We start from the raw sequence: 22,355 nt of genomic DNA, 5'->3' as shown, positions 1-22,355 counted from the left end.
TTTTTCTAACGTTTTTTATTCGAAATGGGGGGATTCCCCCCAACCCCCCTTTTTTTATTTTTTATTTTACCTTTTTTTTATTTTACATACGAGAGCCAAAAAATAACTATAAATAAAAAAATAAATGATTCGACTTTTTTTTTGAGGTTTTTTTTTGGACATTTTTGTCATTCGACTTTTTTTGTCGATATTTTCACTGCACACCATTGTATGTGTATTTGTTCTATATAAAGCGCTTAAGCATAAGTGCTTTATAATAACACATCAACATCATGTCGCCTTAGACGTCTGCTTGCATTCACAGTAATATGGGCCTATACACACTGATATTAACGATTACATTGATATTGTAACCATATTTTTTATAGTGTACTTAGGGACAATGCTATGTGATGCCTCTTCCTATTTTGTCAAGGGGTGAAAGGTCTTGTTCCATCGCTTCCTGTGATGTGACTTCGGGTGGGGTCAAATTACATCACTTCCTGTGATGTCATCAGAGGTCAGGGAACGTGGGATGTCACTTCCGCTACCGCTGGCATTTTGGTGAAATGACGTCCCTGAGAGCGATACATCTGGGATTGCTCAGACAACTGTCAGAAGTGACAGATCACAGAGTGGACTGCATGGAAGACGAAGGAGATGAACACACATGGCAATAGAAATCTGGTGTGTGGGGCATCCCTCGGAGTGTCATACTTCAATGGCAACATAGTGACAAATAGGGGCAGGGGGAGAGAATAATGTAGCATTCTATCAATAGATTGTAAAATACTGTCTAAGAGTGTAGTTGCTACACAGCGAAGGGGCCCTCTATGCATGACCCACTTGCTGCTTGTATAGCACTTGTTGCAGTAAAGCTACTTCAGACTGATGGCAAAGAGTGGGGAGGCAGTCTTTGAGGCTGCAGGCCAACAGTATATCAGTGCACCCAAAGGTCTACACTGGAGGGTCTTAATGGCCATTTGTAAAGTAGTCAAAGGTGGGTGACCCTGAAGAAACGTCCATGTCGGGATGGCCTTCAGTATGTAGGTCCCCTGCGGCTGCTTCATAGCAGCCATCGAGACCTCCAGCAAATCTATGTGGATTTCGTGTACATGCTGGAGAATGGGATCCTCCCAGGGAGGTTGCTGAGCAACTTTGAGAATAATCTTCATTTCTACCACTCCTTCCTAAACTCCCCGAGCTGCAGTTGCCCAGTTGGGTTAACAGGTGGCAATAGATTGAACCTAGATAAACTTGGAGAAAAAGTTCAGTTTATTGGATGACCTGTTCTTTGCACAGATCTGACCTAGACCACAAACACTGCAGAATCGTGACAGAGGCAGGAAACGTACAGGGGTAGTGGAGGGTGACAAAAACCTGCATGTCAAACATAGCTAGCCACTGTCAGAAAAGTGAAGGGGGGTTTAAATACAATTCACAGAATTACTGGGAAGTGAATGTGCAATATTCAGTTTATACGGCTGGCAACTCAGCATTCACTGTTCATCAGTATCTAAACAAATTTACCAGCATAAGGGCTGACATTCAGTGGTCATTCCAATTTAGTCGCTATCAACACTTAGTCATTTACACATGTTTTAACCATCACCCATCTCGAATTAATTCTCCATTGTGCTAGTGAGTGGTCTTTATTTGCTCACTCCCCTTTCTCTTTAAAACACATGACTGACTGCTATCTCCTAGTAAGGCCCTCCACCTACCCTCCTGCACTAGGAATGTAAGGCATAGAGCCATCTGTACAACGGTTTATAGTCATAATGTCGAAAAAAAAATGTCGACAGACAATAATGTCGACATCCTATACTTATAATGGAAAAAGTCATTTTTTCGAAAAAAAAATGTCGACTTTTTTTTTTTACATTATGACTATAAACCCTTAAAACTATCAACACCTCACCCAACACCCCCCTGCCACCCCCCCCCCCACACCCCCCAACCACCCTTTCACCCCTCATACTCAACACATACCAATTATTTATTTATTTATTTATTTATTTATTCAATAAATAAATAACCTAAAAATGATCATTTACTATGGGGGGGGGGGTCCCCCCCCAACCCCCCCTCACCCAACACCCCCCTGCCGCCCCCCCACTCCCCCCCAACCACCCTTTCACCCCTCATACTCAACACATACCAATTATTTATTTATTTATTTATTTATTCAATAATTAAATAAATAAAAAATTGTATTTACTATGGGGGGGTCCCCCCCCCCAACCCCCCCTCACCCAACACCCCCTTGCCACCCCCCCACACCCCCCCAACCACCCCTCATACTCAACACATCATATATATATTTATGTATTTATGCATACACTAAATTAATGTCGAAAAAATATCGAATAATGTCGACATTTTTGTTTGTCGACATTATTGTTTTTCGACATTAATTTGTCGACATTTTGACTGTCGACATTATTGATGTCGACATTATGACTGCACACCCTGTACAACACATATACCTAGCGTTTTCATTCTTTGTGAGCACTTCCAACTGCAACATGTGCAGTGGTCTTTAGAGAAGAGGGTTCCTCGCACATCTTACAAGGTAGAAATCCAGAACACGGGTGCTGGCATCTGGGCTGGAGAAGGTACCCGTTAGGGAGAATTTTCCTTTCTGTGCCAATTCACTTTTACCTTAGAGACTCCCAGTTCTTACTGCACTCAGGACTTTTCAATGTTTACTCCTGAGTGAGTGGGACATTTTCCCCCCACTCCCTCGTGTGGTTTTTCTAACTGTTTAATGGAGCCTGGTAAACTCCATAGGCATCTGCTTTTTGCATGGTGATACACAGCACCTTTTGTGCAGTGCCACTGAGAAGTCTCTTGGACTTCTCTTAATGTTTAAATACATTTTCTTGGGTGAACTACTGTTCCCAAGAATAGTAAAATGACCCCTGTCTTACCTTTTCTTTTGTGCGTCCAGCACACATCACCCTATGTGGAGTGCTGGGGGGTTACATAGTAACTCCTTATCCCACTTCTCATGTAACATTCTGTTACACTAACTTGAATGGTTGCTGGCAGTGGTTTCTTCTTTACTACCTTTGTGCCATGCATCTGCAGGCCGATTTCTTAGCTTCAGTACAGTACCCAAGGGTGACCATTTTCCCAAAATGGCCCCTAGATTCTTTTTTCGCCATTTCTTGTCAGTTAGTTCCTTTTGGCTTTTGGGTTTTTACTCTGTTGGTTGAATCAATTTTGTGTCCTTTGTGCATTTTGTCTTTGGCGGGCTTCAGCCCTAAAACCTGTCCAGGTTCCATTGTGTCTGGAAAGGCAGGAAGCGAGGGAGGGTCCGGAAACTTCCCTGTCCTTTGTCTCTAGGTGTGCCTGAGTGAAACCAGTTATGGATTGGCTAGCTGGCTGTGTGTCCGGCAGGACAGCCACCGTGCTGGTTGATTGACAGCATAGGGCTGTGAATGAACATGTTTAAAAAGGTGAGGTTTTTGGGACTAGAGGCACAGTCGAGCACTGGAGATGAAGAGATGCCAGCAGCACCCTCCTGGACCACGAAGTGCCCGGTGAAGCCCTGCAGCTGTGCTGACCCGGTTTTCGTTTCGATAGTAAAGACCTGCAAGGGACAACTTCCTCCCTTTGGCTGGTGGGACCAACTAGACTTAAGACTTGGTTGATTTTGGCGCAACCCCCAACTTGCTGTGAATTTCCATGGTAACAGAATTACAATGCCTGAATCACAGAGAATCCATTGCTGCAGAGTCCTTCTCTTGAGTTATATGATATGATATGATAATGCGCCTATACACAAGTGTTTCAAGGCGCGATGAGGCAAGGGAGGGGGAACAGAGGGAAGGGACAACGATCCTACTAGGCCAGATGTCATTCATATCACGCAAGTGCATGGGAAGGGGTAAGGGGAACGGGACAGTGCAATACATGGGATAATAGAATAAATAACAATAGTAAAGTATGGCTAGCAGGTGGCAAGTGCAAGGGAAAAGGGTAAGTGCAGGCATCAGGTGTCAAGTGCTCGTGGTGGGAATGTAGGGATACAGAGAACAGTCCCCAGGTGCAGGGGTTTCCAGGAGGGCAGTGCAGGTGTGCAACTGGCAGTGAGGAGGACCTGGACCTGAGATCAGAGGGTGGCCAAGTAAACCAGTATAGTTTCAGTATCAGCCAGGAAATCAGCAGGGGAGAGGAGGAGAAAAAGCAGAAGCAAAGAGAAAGGTTTTGAGGTGCTTCCGGAACCGGAGATGGTTCTCCTCAAGTTTCAGGGGGGCAGGGAGGCTGTTCCAGAGGGAGGCCCCGGTTGAAAAAAAAGTGATCTACTACCAACTCGTTGCTTAGAGAAGCGACTGACCCTGAGGCAGTTGGAGGCGGATGAGCGAAGAGCTTGAGAAGGAAGATATTTAGGAAGAGAAAATTGAAGGTATTGAGGCCTCAGGCCCCAGAAGGGCTTGAGGATGATGCACAGAGACCGGCTACAGAGAGAGAGTAGACCAAGCAAAGAAAGTTGGTGATACCGGGAAGCAACCTAGCAGAAGTTGAACAATGGGACCCGAGCGTGTGCTGAACCCTACAGTGTTCCCCCACACATACAGAGACAACGGGGAAAACGGGAGAACAGGGTGGCCACCGGGCATCATTATAAAGAGGAAACAACTTGTCCAAGTGAGACAGACAAGATAGTGAATATAAGCTTCATTAACTGGAACTGTGAAACTCTGATAAAGAGAATACTGCGTAAGCCTGAAAGTAAAGTAATTAAAGAATACCAGGGAAAGAGGGGAAAATGCCCCATAGCTTAAAAAGTAAAGAGTGGGGAAAACCAGAGATAAAATTCTGTGATTATGGATGGAACATTAAAATATATCTTCTGAACAAATTAAGTGCAGAGACAATCGGAGGGAGAAACCCCAAGAAAGCGGAAAGGTCAAACTGGAACAAGGCATACCCAAACTAAGGAAGCATGGGTTACCAGAATCAGAAAGGCCTACAAGTTTAGCCCAGAGTGTAAGAAAGTGTATGAAGCAGAACTATTGAAAACCTATAACTAAAGAGGGACTAAAATCCAAGCATATTGTAAAGGAACTACAAGATCTTATGAAGGAGGTATCAAGAGATTATTCAAAGAGACCATACTAAGGAAACATTGGAACAAAGAAGAGTCATTTCTAGAAGAGGCGACCAGGAGAAGGGAGATATTCTCTTGTTATTATTTAAGTTAGTTAATATAGTGTCAGGGTCAGTTAGAGTTGGTTTGGATAGTTGAAATTCAGTTGGAACTTCTTGATGACCACATTGTGTTTATTTAGGCAGGCACGGATAACCATCTAGCTGTAGAGAAAGTTAGGCCCTATCCTTATATTAATAAACATCAGTAAAAATGTCCTTAACGTGTCTGCCTCCTTCTAACCCTTCACAGATCTCACACCTGTTTATACTCAAGCTACAAGTTGTTAAGTGCATTTTGGAATGCCATCCTGAGATCCCAGAGAGGGCTCCAAGCTCAGAAGAGCATTTATTTATTTAGGTCTACTGCGCCGGAGACCGCAGGCATCAGGGAACCACATGTACACGCAGAATCACAATATACAAACAAGTCACGGGACAACATGAATCTACAGATTTTCAGGCTGGTTTTGGCTTAGATTACGGGAGTTATCTAAACAAGTGGTTCTTGAGTTTCTTTCGGAAGGTACTGTATGAGAGCTCTAGTCTTATTTGTGGTGGGAGGTTATTCCATAAGGTCGCAGCTTTGGTGTGAAAGGCTTTGCCGAGTCCATTGGTTTTCCTGAAACTGGTGGTTACGAGGTTGCCCTGTGCTTTGGACCCGAGTGCCCATCTCGGTACATAGGTAACCAGTTTCTTCTTGAGGTATGCTGTGGCTTTCCCATGGACCCACCTATGGGCTAGCGTCAGGGTCTTGAACTGAATTCGATCTTCGATAATAAGCCAGTGTAGATTTCTCCTATCTTCACTGATGTGTTCGGTTTTCCTTTTTCCATTGATGACTGTCACAGCCCTATTTTGTATTTTTTGACATTTTTCAATGTGCCTTTTGTTTGCTCCTAGTAGCAGGGAATTGCCGTAATCCAACCTGCACAATATGGTGGCTGTTGCTACTGTAGCACAATTTTCCTCACCTAGGTAGGGGTATATTCTGTGTAGGAGTCTCAGGTAATATGAGCAGTTCTTAGTCAGTTGCATGGCCTGGGACTCTGCGCTCAGTGTTGCTTCCATGTGCATCCCCAGAGTTTTGACTTTGTTCACAACTTTTATTTGGGACTCATTGATATTGAAACACTTGTATTGATGGTTCAGTCTTGCTCTGACTGTATTAGTCCGAAAAATCACTAATTCTGTCTTTGTGGCATTGAGACAAAGCCAGTTGTTGGTCATCCTTTTTTCAATGAACTTGTATGTTTTATTTTTACATTGGCATTGTCTTGGGTGTAGTCACTGCTTAGTTCTATGGCCAGTTGGGTATCATCGGCGTAATTGGTGAAAAAAATGCAGATTCTCTCCAGGATCATACAAAGAAACCTGATATGATATACAAGTTAAACCTGATATACAAGTTAAAAAGAAGTGGTGACAGACTGGCTCCTTGCGGTACACTGCAGCTATATTTTTCTGCAAAAGAGAAGTTATCCCCCAGTGGACCTTTAACTCCCTGTCTGAGAGAAAGGGGGATATCCAGTTGATTGCCTCTTTGGAACAGTTTGCTCCTCTCTCTAATGCATGTCTGAGTTGGCTGTGGTCCAGTAGGTCAAAGGCTGCGCTAAGATGGAATAGTATTAGGAGCCCTATTTTCCATTCTCCACTAGGTTTATCATGTGGGTTTAACAAGAGTCGTTAGGTTCATCTTTACCTATAAGGACCTGCATGAGCCTACTTTGAAACTGTTATACTGCCCACACCTGAAATGTTCATCTCTACAGAACCCTACAGTTTTGTTCTGGATGACTATGATCCGTAACTTAAGCATTAAAATAGCCTGTGGTCACTCAGATTAAGAAATAGGGCGTCCCTCTATTACTGCTACTTCTAAATCCTAATATCAAGCCAACCGTCTCCTTGCTATGCTGATGTCTAATGTGATGCCTGACAAATGTGAGAATCCTGAAGGTGTCTCACCCGCTAGTCCCCAGGGATCTGTCATCCAGGTGGCATGGACATGGCCATCGCGATTAGATCCAGTTCCTGGGGGTGGACCAGTGCGGGAGGATCACATGGATGAGTAGTCTTCAGGGAGTGGAAGTGGGACACCAAAGGGTGAGGTGCGGTATCCGCTTTTCTGTAACACCTTTTCCCCATCCTATCAGGTAGGATACCTAGAAGCTCAGCCCCCCCCCCCCACTTCTTGGCACAAACACTTTCTCACAGACAGTTCATCATGAGTGATAACGCACTAACACCAAAGCCGCATACATGACATGTCCTAACACCCTGGCCAGGCAAGTTCAGTCAATTACTAATCATTACACACATCTGACTGCCATCACACTTCCCTACACGGATAAAAGGCGAAGCACAAAAGCACACTCTGAGCAAGGAAAAGAACACAAGGAAGCAGCAGTTTCAAGGTGATGATTTAACACGAGGAGAAGGCGGTGAGACCAGAGAGGGTTTCAAGGAGGGAAGTACCCTTGACCTCTAGAAACTGCTACTTTTACAAGCCTTGGAAAGTGAGAAGCCCAAGACTGGGAAATGAAGCTGATCAAACCTACACTGTGCATCAAAAGTATCTGGGGTGCTCCCGTGCCGATAATCCAGGCCGGAAGGAGCGATTGCTGCCGTGGTACTATCCTTGGCTCCTGCAAGTAAGCCGTGCCAGTAGAAGCAGTGCAGCCGGTGATTCGTAGAAACCAATACGAAGCTTTTGTTTGAACCAAAGTTGCAAGAGGGAACATTGTATGAAGAAATCAACAAAGGACAGTGTTTGAAGCGCATGTGATGAGAGGCGCGAACAAGTGGAAACTAAAAGAGTGAATGTACTTAGAATAAGGCAAGTCACATACTGTGTAAAGAGTCATCCGGAACCACGTGGGTGCTCATTCGAAGGTCTCTGTTAGGTATCCAACTGAATGACAACTACATTATAAAAAAGGCACTCAGTATCGAAGTGGTCCTGGGATGGGTCATGCTAAACCCTGTGCATGTTCTGTGGGATGTTTTCCCACACTAGTCCAGGCCCTGCAACATTACTGTGCATTGCTTGCATCAGGAACATCAGAATGGCCACTGGAAAGCATTCTGCTCGCTAAAATCACACAGAAGTGCGCAGTACAAATCTGAAAAATAGGCCGCCATCCACTTGTGCCTATGTCAGTGGTAACACAGGAGACCACTGCCAAAACCCATCATTTGGCTGCCCAAAAGCAAGGCTGATTGCAAAAGAAACTGAGCTGTGTGGAAATCCATTTTTCTTGATTGTCAAATTTGCAAAAATAATGGCTCACAAACCACACAAAAGATCCAACCTCCTTGTTGGGTGGTAAACATCATTCTACTTCAAGAATCCACATAAATATAATGTCAGCAGGAGTATATGTTATCAGAACAAAACCCACTTTTGAAGATGGTTGCTGGAAAGAAATCTGTCAAAAATGGGTGCAATACCGTTACTATAAATCTGACAGGAGAAACTTGTCTCTAAAAAGCTAAATATGTCAAAGAAGGGACTTCCATCAAATGCAATATAGGGTGCCACACATTGATTTTCATGTTGAAAAAAGACTGGAATTGAAGATATGTTTGCTTATTTTTAAATTTGTAATTGTAATTTTTCACAAGGAACTATGTCACAATTGACCATAAGGTAACCTGATTCAGCTAAAACTTCAAAGAGGCTTTCTTCCCCTGAGAACATACCACCCTGTTCCTTCCCACCAAAAGGAGAGGATATCGCATTGGCATGTTAATGAGAAAGGGAGGAGACTTCCTCTGCTGCTCTGGGAAAGAGACAATGGATTCCTTGAACTGAATAGAAAATGCTAATTCGGGTGTGACTGACACCGACTGCCATGGCAGGAAGACCACCATGTGACCCTCCAGCCCAGCCAGACCTTGGAGGTGGAGACAAACGGTTGTGTGGATTCAGAAAGCATAGGAAATATCTTTTTGAAAAAAGACTTATAGCAAATTGTACTGAACTGATACAAATATTAAATGTATAGGTTGTTAAAATGAAAAATGTGCTCACAGTTTGTTTGTTTGTTTGTTTATTATTTGTAATGCACAATCCATACCCTAGGGTAACGGTGCACAGCATTTACAAGAGATTGCGAGGCTTAGTTACGACAAAAGAACAAGATACAACATAATATACAATATACAGTAACAGCAGGAGTATATACAAAGGTGTAAGCGTGCATCATTAGGTGCAATAAAGATGAATCTGAGAGGATTAGGCGGCTAGCTGTAGTGGGGGGCCTACGTTTTCAGCCATGAGATGACCTTCGCTCGGAAGTTCTGATAGTGCAGGTCCATTCTGAAGGGTGGTGGAAGGGAGTTCCACAGTTGTGCTGCTTTGACTGGGAAACTGTTACCGCCTATGGTGGAGCGTTTAAAGTTTGGGACAGAGAGGCAGTCTTTATATGGTATTCTTGTTTGTCTCAGAGAGGTCTGTCTATGGACTCTGTCAATAAGATAGATAGGGGCATCATTGTTGAGTGATTTGTGTGTAAGTGAGGCAGTCTTGAGGAGGATTTTGTTATTGACAGTGAGCCAGTTGCTCTGTTGACTATGTGCTGAAATATGCTCTCTTCTAGAGATGCCAAGAGCCGCCCTAAGAACGTTGTTCTGGAGGGTTTGGAGTTTACTGGTAACGGCTTTGGTAGATCCAAGATAGAGAGTGTTGCAGTAGTCCAGGCGGGATAATATAAGGGCTCTGGCTAGGGTCAAGCAGCTAGAGTCAGACAGGAAGGATTTGATTACACGGATCAATTTACAGGTGTAGGCCGATGATGAGGCTAGGGATTTCACCTGTCTGTGGAAGGAGAGTGTGGAATCTAGGTAAAAACCTAGGGTTTTAACCTCTTGTCCCACCTTAATGCAGTTGCCATCAATCATGAAGTAACAGTAGTCAGAGTCCAGTTTCTTCAAACTAGTGGTAGTGCCTAGAATTATGAGTTCAGTTTTATCATCATTCAGGCATAGTCCATGAGTGGCCATCCATGCCTGGATGATGATGTACAGTTTAAAACTAAGCTGGAATCTGTGCGACATTCAGAGACTGAACCACGAAATTGTTCATATTCTAGCTATTGTGATTATGTTAGGAACATGAAAAATTACAGGAATATGCCCAGATGGTATGTGCATGCATGTGTAAAAATTGGTACAGAACTGACACTGAGTAACCACCCAAAAGCGCGAAAAACTGTCACTTGTGAACCAAAACTCGTCGGAAGATAAGATTTGGACAGAAACGTACCTTAGTCAATCTATCATGTAATTATGTATTAACAAGTTGTGCATATTGGAAATATGTTTTTGGGAAAAATAGATTTTCTAAGTAAAAGCAAAGGGGAGTGACTTTTTCTGGACCCTAAACACAGTGTCACTCTGACACATGATGACACATCATGACACACTGTTCCTTTCTCCAATCAGGAGAGGGGGAATTCTCTGACCTATGAGATCCTTAGAGGGTTGGGCATAGGATAATCAGCCTTCCCACCCCTTTGAAAAATGGATAAATAGGGACTGCTGAGGACAGGCAACACACACTTTCACTCATCAACTGATCCACTGGCGAAGCACCCTGCAGGAAGATCCAGACTCCAGAACCTAGATCCAGACTCTAGAACCCAGATCCAGACTCCAGAACTCTGAAGCAGAAAGGCCAATCCAAAAAGCTGAACCCTTCTCAGCTGGCCTTTAAAATCTTGCAACCTGATTTAACCCCTAAACTTCCACGGGGCCTAACCTAACTCATTCAACAGCCTGGCTGAGCTGTTTTGCTGCTTCTGGCCAAAACCTGTGCTAGAACCCAAGATCCAGATCAGTCCAGCAGAGATGTAACCCAGAACCCGTCAGATCCAGTCCAAGAGGCCATGCAGACCAGAGTGCCTTGCGAGCGAATCCCAGCGAAACCCTTTACCAGATATTTGACGGGTCCTTTTTAAACCAGAGTTGTGAGTATTTAGCGTAGAACTGACAATAGTCATCTCTTAATTTAAAGTAATCCATCCAACCCATTCCAACATATCCAGACTGCATTGTAGAATCTCTTTTGTCCATTCTGAATCCTTTGTCATCCATCTAATCCTGTGAGAATTGTTAGTGTAAGCCAATACCTTATGGTTTTTCCGTAATCGCGTTTCTCACACTCGGAAAAGTTGCAGCGAATTTGCATTTGGCGAAGTTTCACCACATGTAAAAACAGCTATTTCTTGATTTCAACTTCTGAATTTCATTTTCAATCTGATAATCATTCAACAATCATTGCTAGTATTTACCTGAACCAATCCAAAGCAACTCTCACCAGTTTGGAATTCAAAATTAGCAAATTAAAATCAGTTTTAGCATTTTTCCCCCATTTAATCCAAACCACATTTAAAAGCAATTGACCTGTTTTAAAATCATTACCGTTCTCTCTAAGCTTTCTGGGGGGAAAATCGGGATTGAAACTGCAATTGTTGATTTTTATTCCTGAAACCCGTGTGCCCTCATTCCATCTCTTCATATTGCATATTGGGGGGGGGGTGAGTAGTAACAGAGGGAAAGAGTGATTATATTGTCTTTGGTTGAACTCCTATCAAGTTGTATTTCTGTGTTGCATTCATTTCTATCCTTGCATTTCCTGGAACCCATACAAAGTTATTCTCTGCTACCTTATTCTTCCTATTCCTAGTCCTAATTGATTAAAGAGATTGTTGATATTGTCATATAACCCATTGCTGAGCATTGCATAAATATTCATAAGTGTGATATTCAGATATTGTTCATATTCATAAAAGTTTGATATATATATTGTGCAATTCCTCAAATAAATCTTTTAATTTGTAAAACAAACCTACTTCTTGGCTCAGTGGGTCTGGGGGGGATTCAAAGAGAGGGGCGTTATATAAGGGTACATCATCCAGAATTAAAAACTTTTGACATAAAAATATATAAGGGTTTCCATTGGGCATCCCATACTAGGCATTGACTTAGTTGTAGTGCTGGATTGAAATCACTTACAGTTCGAATGTCTTTCATAAGTATAAAGTGAACTGCAATTGGTCCGAGCCCGGCTGAAGAAGACTAATTGAATATGAAGCAGGGATCTGAGCCCGGGTGAGGGGGATCCAGGCAAGACACCCAAGTCATATAATGAGAAAAATAAAATAACTTTCTATTTTTGTTTTGTACATCATACTGTCTGAATCAAGAGACTTTGATGTAGAAGAGAGTGGAGCACAGAAGGCCCCGATGCTGGAATTGGAACTGCATCCTTGTGCCAAGGAAGTCAGAGTGGGTGCTTGGCTCGGGTAAACCACCTTGCCCCATGCTGACAACGTGGGGAAGGGAGACCAACGGCCCAAACATCCTGACTTATCATTTGGTGAACACTTCTTTCTTTTTCATGAACATTACCCCATACTATTTGGAAAGTAGCAGTAAGGATTGGCAATAGGTTCTTTAGTATAGGCCCTTTTATTTTGACAAGACTGCACTAGGATTGCATTATTATTATTTGATGGTTGTAGCTTGCTCCCATCTGTAGATTTAGGTTTAGATATGCGTTTTTCACCCCCTTTTGAAAGTAAAATAAACACCCTTGAAGCGTGGTCACTTGTGTCTGTCTTACTTTGATACCATGACTTCCTTTCATATGGTGTCAGTAGTCGTATGTGATTCAACTAATAAATATTGAAGATCCATGCTGATAATTTTCATGTCACCAGAAGGAGAAAATAGATTTATTGAACTCCTTGACTCTGACCGTGTATCCACTCTAAAAGAGGTTTTACTTTCTCAACTAAGTATCCCGACTGGTCAACAAAATTGGTTCTTCAAAAATGTAGGTACTCTTAGATACCCTCCCACTCGCTCATTATAACAGACATGGTATCCCCCTTTTCCAAATGAGAACCAACATCATCCTCCCCTTTCCTTTATAGGCTGTTGTAAACCCTCTCCCTTCCATTCCTCTCATACATTTCACTCTAGTACTGGGATGAAGAAGAGGCGACTAGGAGTAATGCACACTAAAAGATCCTTTCACCATTCTAGCACTGAGACAAGGAAGAGACCTACAAACTGGTGTAAGGGTCAGGCACGTTCAGAGTGTTTCACTAATTGCGGTCAGGGAATTGGGCCTGAAGATTCACACCTGAAACATGCTAAAAACAGTTGCAGGTGTACAAAAAGGTGGAGTTGGAGAGAACAGAGGGAGACCAGCAGGGAGGCCTACAGAGGGAAAAATCCTGCGAGAGTACGAGCTAGCAGAGGGTGGTCCTGAGGGGAAACCAGGACACCGGCAAGAACTTGAAGGAACTGTGGCTCTGGGGTCAGGAAGGGCTGTGCTAAGGCCCAGGTATTTGAACTTTGAATCCGTTGTCCGTGTCTTACTTCATGAGGCCTTCACAGTCCCAAATACTTCTCTTCACCCATGAGCTATGGTCATAGGGAACAGCATTAGGAGTGAGATCTCACCTCTCCTTTAAGACAGAAATACATACGTTTATGTCTCTGCCGGCATCGTCTATATCCTCCTGCAAAGGCCTAGTTTTAACCTAATCTACTCATGGCGAGACATGGGAAGTAGATTCTTTGGAGCTCCAGACTGGTGGGCTGTTTGTAGGAGGGTGCTGTGTTTGGCTGACAAAAAGGGGAGAAAGACTATCCTAAAGGGAAAATTTAGATTTCTAGACAATCAGTGTCTAGAGCTGTGGAAGAATGGGTCACGTGTAAATCACTGCCTTATTTGCATCTGGAAAGAGACTTTTGTGAAAATGTGAGCCCAAACAATAACCACATGGTAAAAGCTGTGAAGTAACGGTCATGAAAATGGGTGGTAACAGAAAATAAATTGTCAAATGATCCTCAGCCCCTCTACAGTGAGTGACTGAGTCCTTAGTACATCCATTGCAAATCTGGCTCCAAGGCTCACCTGCCACTACGTCTCTGAACATGGCTTTGAATGCGGGAAAATAGCTGCTCTGTACTCTTTCAAGAAGCTCTGCCATCTTCCTGACTTTCTTGGTTTTCAGTTGGTTGTAGATACACTCCAAGTCTGCATACCTAAAAGAAGAAACATGAAAATAAATGTGTACAAGAAAATTATGAAGAAGATCTAAGTTACAAGGAGTCTGATGCATGAAGAATTTGGTAGCGTAAAGACACTCCCCCAATCTAATAAGGAATGCAGAAATGTATTTCTGGCTAGTTGACAAGGACCTTGTAAAGGATATCAAATGGTTCATAATTTATAGGAATTAGCACTCGAAACAGACAATATCCTCTCAGAAAACATTAATGTTATAATTGGACATGGACAACTTGGAGAGGCAGTTTGTTTCTGGTTGTGGATGGTTTCCATGCATTAAAAAATAAATAATTGTACATATTGGACGCTTAGGAAGAATGTCATTAGTGAATGAATGGGGCAACCCAGTTCACACAGCATGCAATGCCAGCACCCTCCATCAATAAACTCAAGAGGAAATAATAAATTGTAATAAAGTAGCAGAAGCAAGTGTCAACAACTGATTTTGAGGAATAGGGCAAGGGATTTAGTTTCAAATTTTAAAATAGATGGTACCATTACTGGAGATTCCTCCATTGCTACTGTTAAATTCAGGAGTTAGAAAAATCACAAACCACCACAGAGAAGTGTCCACATTTGCTGGTGCGCTCTCTTTGTCCTTCACTGGACCACATTAGGGTGGCATGGGTGGCGCTTGATTTGGCGTTATCTGGGCCCTGCCCTGCAACACCCATCTGACCCAGCGCTATGCCACAATCGCGGGACATAGTACTGTGCTTGTGGCATCTGTTTCGCTCTCCTAAAAACAATTTCCTATTTCCCCTGGTCTCTTGATATGTGTGTTCTGCTTTCTCCTCTGTTCTCAACCCATACCCGTGTGATAGATTTCACTCGAGTCCAACTCATTATGGTCTGCTTATTGCTTGGCTTTGGCCTCAGCTTATTGACTGTGGATCATCCCTATGGTAATATTAACTGATTGCTGTTTTGTGTCATCCTTGTTCTGCCACTCTGTGTTGCCTCCTCCTCAAGTATCTCTTCTTTCCTGCAGGGACCTTTCTCTGTCTATGTCAACCTTTTGGCCTTAAACTCCAGGCCCCTCAATAACCCATATGTCACCTGCTCCTACCCAACCTTTTTTGTTTGGGACACTACAATGGACCCGGCCACCTAGATTTCACTCGGATCACGACAAGCTCTGGTACTGACATCTTCTGAACGTTTGGGGGCATTTAGAAGGATTTGTTATATCCGCATGCAGGTGGTACCTCAAAGGCATGCAGGCAGGACCTTAATCCTCACATTGCTTGTAACCCCATCCGTGAGCCCCTTGCTCTGCTGTGTCTACTACCCAGACAATCATCACAGATACTGTGTGGGTATCAGAGGGAGACATTCTGTTAGGTATTGCATGAATCTGTGATGACATTTTGCAGCTTACTTTTCACCTTGAAATAATCTTGAATCTTAATGTGGTCATTCCTCCCTGCTTTTTCAGTCACTCCTTATGGTCTATTCTCATCAGTAGGTTTGGCATACCTGAAGGAGTTCATCAGAGTTCAGCATAAAGGCACTATCCACATCCTGACAAAACTTATTATGCACATACTAACTCATTATGCCTCCTTGTGTTTGTGGTGGTCTACAAATCAGATGATATACAACATGTGTCCACATGACTGGGGTAGCTTCCTTCGTGGGCTGGATTTGATAGAAGGCAAACTGGACTGCAGCACTGTTGGGAAGATTTGCCATGTGGTCTTTGCCGTCATCAATCACACCTTTGTAGTTATTTGTGTGACAAGTCATGAGGAGGGACAAAAGACCACTTGTGTGCATAAAGAATTAAATATTACAGCTTTCATTCACGGTTCAACCAAAAGAGGGGTTGGTAGCCAGAGGGATGAGCAACAACAAAAAATAACCCATTTGTCTGCCAGCGTTCTGAACTAACAAAAAGGGTCTTGTCACCTACAGAATGGTCCGACAGTATCCTCAGCTTTGGTTTCCACATCCTAGAGCTCCTTAACCCCAAATTCCGGGGTCAGGAAAGAGTGAGAAAACTCCTACAGTACTTAGTGAAATACCCAACTAACAAATGGAAGATTCACAAAGAAAACTATTTCAGCATGTAGGGGCAAATGAAATGAAGTGCCTATACTAAGAAGGGTGTTATCTATTCTAATCCACACATTTCTGAGGCATTAACACCTACAAAAGCATCTTTCAATCCACTCACAGTTTCACAGTTTCAGAGACTACTTGTTTACTTGTGCTTGGCACATGATCCCAGTGATGAGCAGGACAATCCACCAGAACCTTGTAGCCATGTGTTGACACCATCCTGGACAAGACCATTCAGATTATCTCCCGTGTTTTAGGGGGTCTCCTGGTGCTGCTGCTGGAACCAGGCCTCGACGTGTTTCCCTCTTGCCCTGGAGGTCTCATTGTGCTGATACTGGGATAAGGTCTTGAAGTTTCACCCTTTTGCAGTTGTGGTTGCTGAGCGCTTGTACCAGGGTAAGACTTTGCAGTTCCTTGCATTTTCTAGGGATCTCCTTGGATAGGGCTTTCTCCCCACCTTGTCAATCTGCAGTAGTTTTAACCACCACAGGCCTCAGCCTAGGCTGAAGGTGGCATACTTGTGTTTTTAGCTCTGGTGGCATTGCAGCTCCCATCATGATCTAGGCTAGAGACCCCAGCATGCTACTCTCGTGCTCATACTCAAAGTAGGACTATTGCCAGCTTTTGGGTCAAGGCCCCCAGCAATCTCCTTGCTTTGACCTCACCAGCAAGTGTGGCAACAAGGAATGAAGAGACTGACCAAGTGGTGCCGTAGTGGCTTCTATACACTTTCATTAAATAATAAACCTAACCTATCTATCCCTAACTCTGAGGGGATTTCCCTACCTAAACTAAAGAAACTCTGGTGCTCGTCAGGAAGTCTGTGCAAGGCAAAACAAAAAGGCACTGTCCCGGTCACAAAAGCTCCTACTCTATCCCTGTCACTACAACAAAACACCATAAAGTCCAGCACCGTTTGTAATCATGGAGAATGACACCCTCCTGGATGGAAAGCGTCCAAATGCCTCTCACGTTGTTAAAAGCAAAAGTTCCATAAAAGTGCTGGGTTCTCCATAAACCAACAGGAGTTCTCATGGGGCTAAGAGAATGACTCCTTTCTCCTAGCTGGCTCCCCAATGTCTTTCACAGTTCAACTACCTTATGGAGGTTTTCTCAATCACAAAGCTTTGCACGGTTCTTGATCCACCCTGATTGGGATGAAGCTGTTCCCGGGAGTCCTTCCCGACTCTCCAGCACCACACTCCCATGGAACTGGATTGGGAACTGTATCACAAAATGGTTTACAGTTTTCTCTTTTACCTTATGGTTTACAGTTTTCCTATTTTCCTGGCTTTTCAAGGGTGAAGAAAATGACCTTGATAATTTTTCTTTTATCTTGAGGAAGGCAAGGTTAAAGTCATGAGCTGAAAAGACAGGACTCTTGGCAGGATTTGGTGTTCACCAATCAGTAATGTGTAGCAGACTGATGACAGAAGATGATTGGGGGTTGACTCAATGGATCAGCCCAAGATGATTCTGGGGTGTGCCCAGGAAGGCCTCCACGTCTCCATCAATGATTGCCCTCCTGTTCTCATCGATGATTGTCCAGAACTCCAGTTGACGGGTTTCAGTTACTTTGGATTGTACTCAAGAAGATAACCCCTTGAATATGCTTTAAGAGGCATCTGGTTTCCAGAGCAGTACGGACAGACTTTAATCACAACTGCCAAGGTGAGGGTTAGCTTTTTACTTTTCTTAATCTTGGTGCATGTTCAGCTAACAGTCCTTTACATCCTCCAGCTTTATTAATGGCCTCTGAGGCTCTGTTACGTTTCCCTTGGCCCTCTCCCGGACTTTAATAATTCCGGTTACCTGGCTGTGTTTCTGTGCAAGTCAATCGCGTTTTCCTATACTCGTCAGGTTTCCCTTCTTGGGCCCTTTACAGCTGGATGTCAGGAAGCAGAAGAGAATCTCGACATTCCATCCTTGGATCAAATCATCCAGCCACCACCTCTCTGGATACTGTACAGGTCTGTGTAGATAGCTGTGCCAAAGGGTAGGTTTGGCGGTTTCAGCATAGATGTTGGATCGCTCAGTCCAGCCACTACAGGTCATGCCACGACAACCCAATTGTGAACCTTCCGTAAGGCCGACTCTCGGCTGACTGGTATGATGCTTTCTGTGCATTTTACGAACAAAGTACCTCTGGTTAACCAGAGTGTTCTGCCACTCCTTCTCTTGTTCAGCTTGCCTCTCTCCCACCCGCCACCAGCTTTGATCTGTATAGTGCTTAGCATTCTACCTGCATGCAGAACGCCTTTTCCCGTCCTCATTTTGGCTTTCTACACGGCCAACACCCCATCAGCCTGCGAGGCATCCGTGTGCGTTCCCTTGAACCACACCCTCTACGTCTCTTGCTCATTTTTGAGGCCTGCCTTCAGGTGTTCTCTTGGCTTTGATCTCTCTCTGGTTCTCGATTTCTTTCTCCACCTCGACTGCTCTCTCAGTCTCGATTTATCCCTTTGGTTCTCTCCTCTGTACTCATCCTGGTACCCTTCTGCCTTGGTTTGTTTCTAATGCCCTGATATAGTAGGGCGCCCCCTGACGTAACGTTCATTTCATTGACTACAGCGGTTCTTCCCATTCGCTTGAAGCGTTCGAGAGCTTCTTTGTCTCATTGCTTAAACCATCAGGGTGGTTTGATGTTTCACAGTAACACAAGGTGTTAGACATGAATTTAGACCCATAAGGTTCAGTCCTATCGTCAGCCTACCGGGTTTGGGTTTAAAGGGGGATGTGATTCCCAATCACGCCCTTATCCCCAGGAGAGGAGTCGCTCTCCATGAGATCCTCCTGCGGGTTACCACCCCTAGGGGGACTATTGGTTAGCGGCCTCAACTCCCTAGCCTCATGGAGAGGTGTTCTCCCCTGGGGAGAAGTGATGCCATCTGAATTATTGTCACAAGTCTTAACAATATGACATTTCCTGATCTTGAATGCTCCTACAATGTGACATATCTGGCTTTAATGGGTTGTATCTCCTTCTCTTGTGTATGTCTCATTTCCCAATTTCTGCTTAGGTGCTGTGATTTCTCCAAAATCTTGATGCGGCTCTGCCACAGCCCTTGCTGTCTGAGGGCCAAAATCATTTGGCTGCCATCTTGGGATCAGACACAAGAGTCATGTTGGTTGGGCATTCCCCAAATACGGAAGCAAGGGTCTTAGTTCATTCACTTGTTCTCAGTGTATTCGTGCAAAGCGTGCATGGACTGTTGATGTCCGTTTCTGCTCTGGCACTCAAGTCTCATCAGGCTCCATTTTGCTACCCCTCCAGGAATAGCGCAGCTGAGAATCTCACTCCGCTTGTGACCAGAGCATGCAGCAAAGTTCCTCTGTGTACTAGAGTAATGGCAAACTCTTCCCAAGGCTGATCTTTTAGGCGTTCCTCCCCCCAAACATTGTTCTCCACAGTCAACGGCACTCCTAGGCACTTTCCCTCATTCTTCATGAGATACATTTCCTGGCAGGTTTTAGTATGAACTGTCCTTTGTAGTGGTGACTGCACGGCATAAAATGGGGCACTCAATGAGAGACCAGAGAAACTCTGGGGGTTCCCTGCATCATGGAGAAGGTGGCTTCCCTTGACCTGAATTCCTGTCCATATCCCCCAAATGTTCCTTAATCACAGATCGTGGCAAATTCCACCCACTGTACCGGCCACTCCCGAGTCCATGGTTTACCTTACCAATAGGGCAATATAGGATCAGTTGCATCATCTCAACAAAATCGTAAGGATAGTGGAAGGAATGTCACATGACCGTGGCCCAATAGATGACGTCACATTAGCTAGTTACCCTGATGATCGGTCACTGCACACATTTCTAAAATATTCTATGTGGACAATGTGAGAATGCACCATGTTAATAAACAGTAATTGCTGAGTGCCACAAACACACAGACACAAAAAAGCTACAGACTTGACTGTGCCTGGTAGCCCAGTAGTCAGACAGGTTTACTCGCAGGAGGGTGCACAGCGGTTGCAAGTGGAAGTCTCATGTTGATGTAAGAGATGAGAACATCTTTCGTTTATTAAAGAGGGGTGCTGTTTCTATACATGCTTTGTTTGGACAAGACAATTCAAGTAAATTACATATCCGGTCCTCGACTACACAGTGGGCTGTGTACATTGAGTTGTCTGTATGGATGACGTGTTGATTGGTCCTATGTTTACTGTCAGTTATCACAGCCTATCTGGAATTTAGTATGCAGAATTTATAAATTGCACTGCCTCATATGACAATTGTTTTAGATTCATAAATAGCCAAAATGTTCAATTGCAGAATTGTCATTTTTACAATAATTGACAAGTGTACTGCTTGTACCCAACAGCAACTGAAGAAACTAAACTTGACCCTCACCCCCCACTCTGCCACTGTGCTCTGAATCGAATCTCACTGCATGCAATAGATTATTTACAAATCGTGCATCTATGAAAGAAATCACCATTGTTCTAATTTTGCTATAAATTTATCCAAAGTCAGATGCTACTGAAGGTGTGTGGCACCCACAAGAGCCCAGCACAGGAGAAGGTTACCTAGGAGCAGTAATGTACATCCATTGGGTTTAAGGTAAACTACATCTTGTATGGAATTCAGAGAATGTGGATTTCCCTACGAAGTCTACTTGTTGCAAATTAAGGACAACAATTCACTGCCTTTTAGGCAAAATACGGAAGTGAGAGCAGCAAATGAAAACTGGGACATCACGAAATAATAAAATGTAGGCTTGAAATGTAAGGTGAAACACAGAATGTATGCACTTCAAAGTTATATTTAATATATAGTCCAATATGCAGAAGTAGCCTGCATCACCTTTCAGATAAAAAGAAATCATTGGTTAGACAGTATTTACATTCTTGTTGCATCCTCTTAAATCTACAAGTGTACATGACTGGAGGCCTTTCTAGTGGCTGCGAGGGGTTAACCCTTTCCGTGGCTTCCACAGCTTCGAAGACATCTTCAAGTAGTTCTCGGATCTCTTGATATCTCTTTTTCATGCCCACAGGTAAATTGCTCACAGCAAGAATACGACAAAACATTTGGGATTACACACAAAAAAATAATCCAATCACACCCATGTGAAGTGCATACTAATATTTCAGAAACCAACTGGGTAGAATATTACTCGGAAATCTTTAAGGACAAGGCCTTGCCAATGGTTGAGTATGCCCAGGGAAGCACTGATTTGGCTGATCGTTTTACTGCATATGGATAGAAAACTCAGTATCTGTTTAACTGTATATGTCATCTATCATGCAATATTAATACATCCATGGGGTTGAGGCAAGGTTTTACACTTGCCCAAATACTTTTTTTTTTTTTAACAAATTTGTATTGATGGTCTCAGCAGTTACATTGGTACCCAGTTAACACAGTTTACAATCACATATACAACAATATCTTCATTGAATGTTTAACAGTTGTCATTTACATGGTTGTTTCGGTGTCTGAAAGCATATCACAAAGGTATGCCCTGAAGGGGCCCCAGATGTCCTTTGGCCTAGTCATACTAGGTTGAGTCAGTACATACTGCTCCTCTCACTCGTTTATGTAGGTTAACTCACGCAGGAAAGTGTCCATGGTTGGGGCAGTTGGGCTCTTCCATGCTTTCAATATACATCTCTTAGCTATGACACATGACACATTGAACAGCCTTCTGATTTTTTCGGAACATTTACCAATATCACCAAACAGATATTTGTGTGGGGATCTGTGTGATTTCAGCTAGCATATTTGCAACCTCTTCCCAGAACCGTGCAACAGCTGGACACTCCAGTACATATGATAGGATCCCGCTGCCGGGGACCCACACTTAGGGCAATTGCCTGGGTCGTCAGGCATAAATGTAGCTATCCTGGCGGGGGTATAGTGCAGTCTATTTAGGATTTTAAACTGTATTTGGCGCAGACCCGCATTAAGGGACACTCTTTTCGTGAGTGCGCAGTATCTTGCCCACTTATCTTCTGGTATTGACATTTTTATGTCTGCTTCCCATTTCTCCTTTACCTGGCTTACCATGCAGGAGTGAGTCTGTATCATCTTGTAAAGTTTGGAAATTCCCAGCC

The 22,355-nt window shown here is 43.6% G+C and overlaps 1 protein-coding gene across 2 annotated transcripts in view; it reads right to left on the bottom strand.

The window, feature by feature from the left end:
- Positions 1-22,355, bottom strand: part of DNAH9 (dynein axonemal heavy chain 9) — a 1,527,051-nt gene that overhangs the window by 1,405,259 nt on the left and 99,437 nt on the right. For both annotated transcript variants that reach the window (XM_069654516.1, XM_069654515.1), the window contains exon 4: positions 14,072-14,202. In XM_069654516.1, coding sequence (XP_069510617.1) covers positions 14,072-14,202 — 131 coding nt within the window. The remainder of the gene's footprint in view (positions 1-14,071; positions 14,203-22,355) is intronic.

This window comes from Ambystoma mexicanum, chromosome 3q (genome assembly GCF_040938575.1).
Source record: "Ambystoma mexicanum isolate Mex_15411 chromosome 3q, UKY_AmexF1_1, whole genome shotgun sequence".
NCBI classification, from domain to species: domain Eukaryota; kingdom Metazoa; phylum Chordata; class Amphibia; order Caudata; family Ambystomatidae; genus Ambystoma; species Ambystoma mexicanum.
The sequence above is the reverse complement of the archived record's forward strand: the minus strand, read 5'-3'. Positions and strand labels throughout refer to the sequence as shown.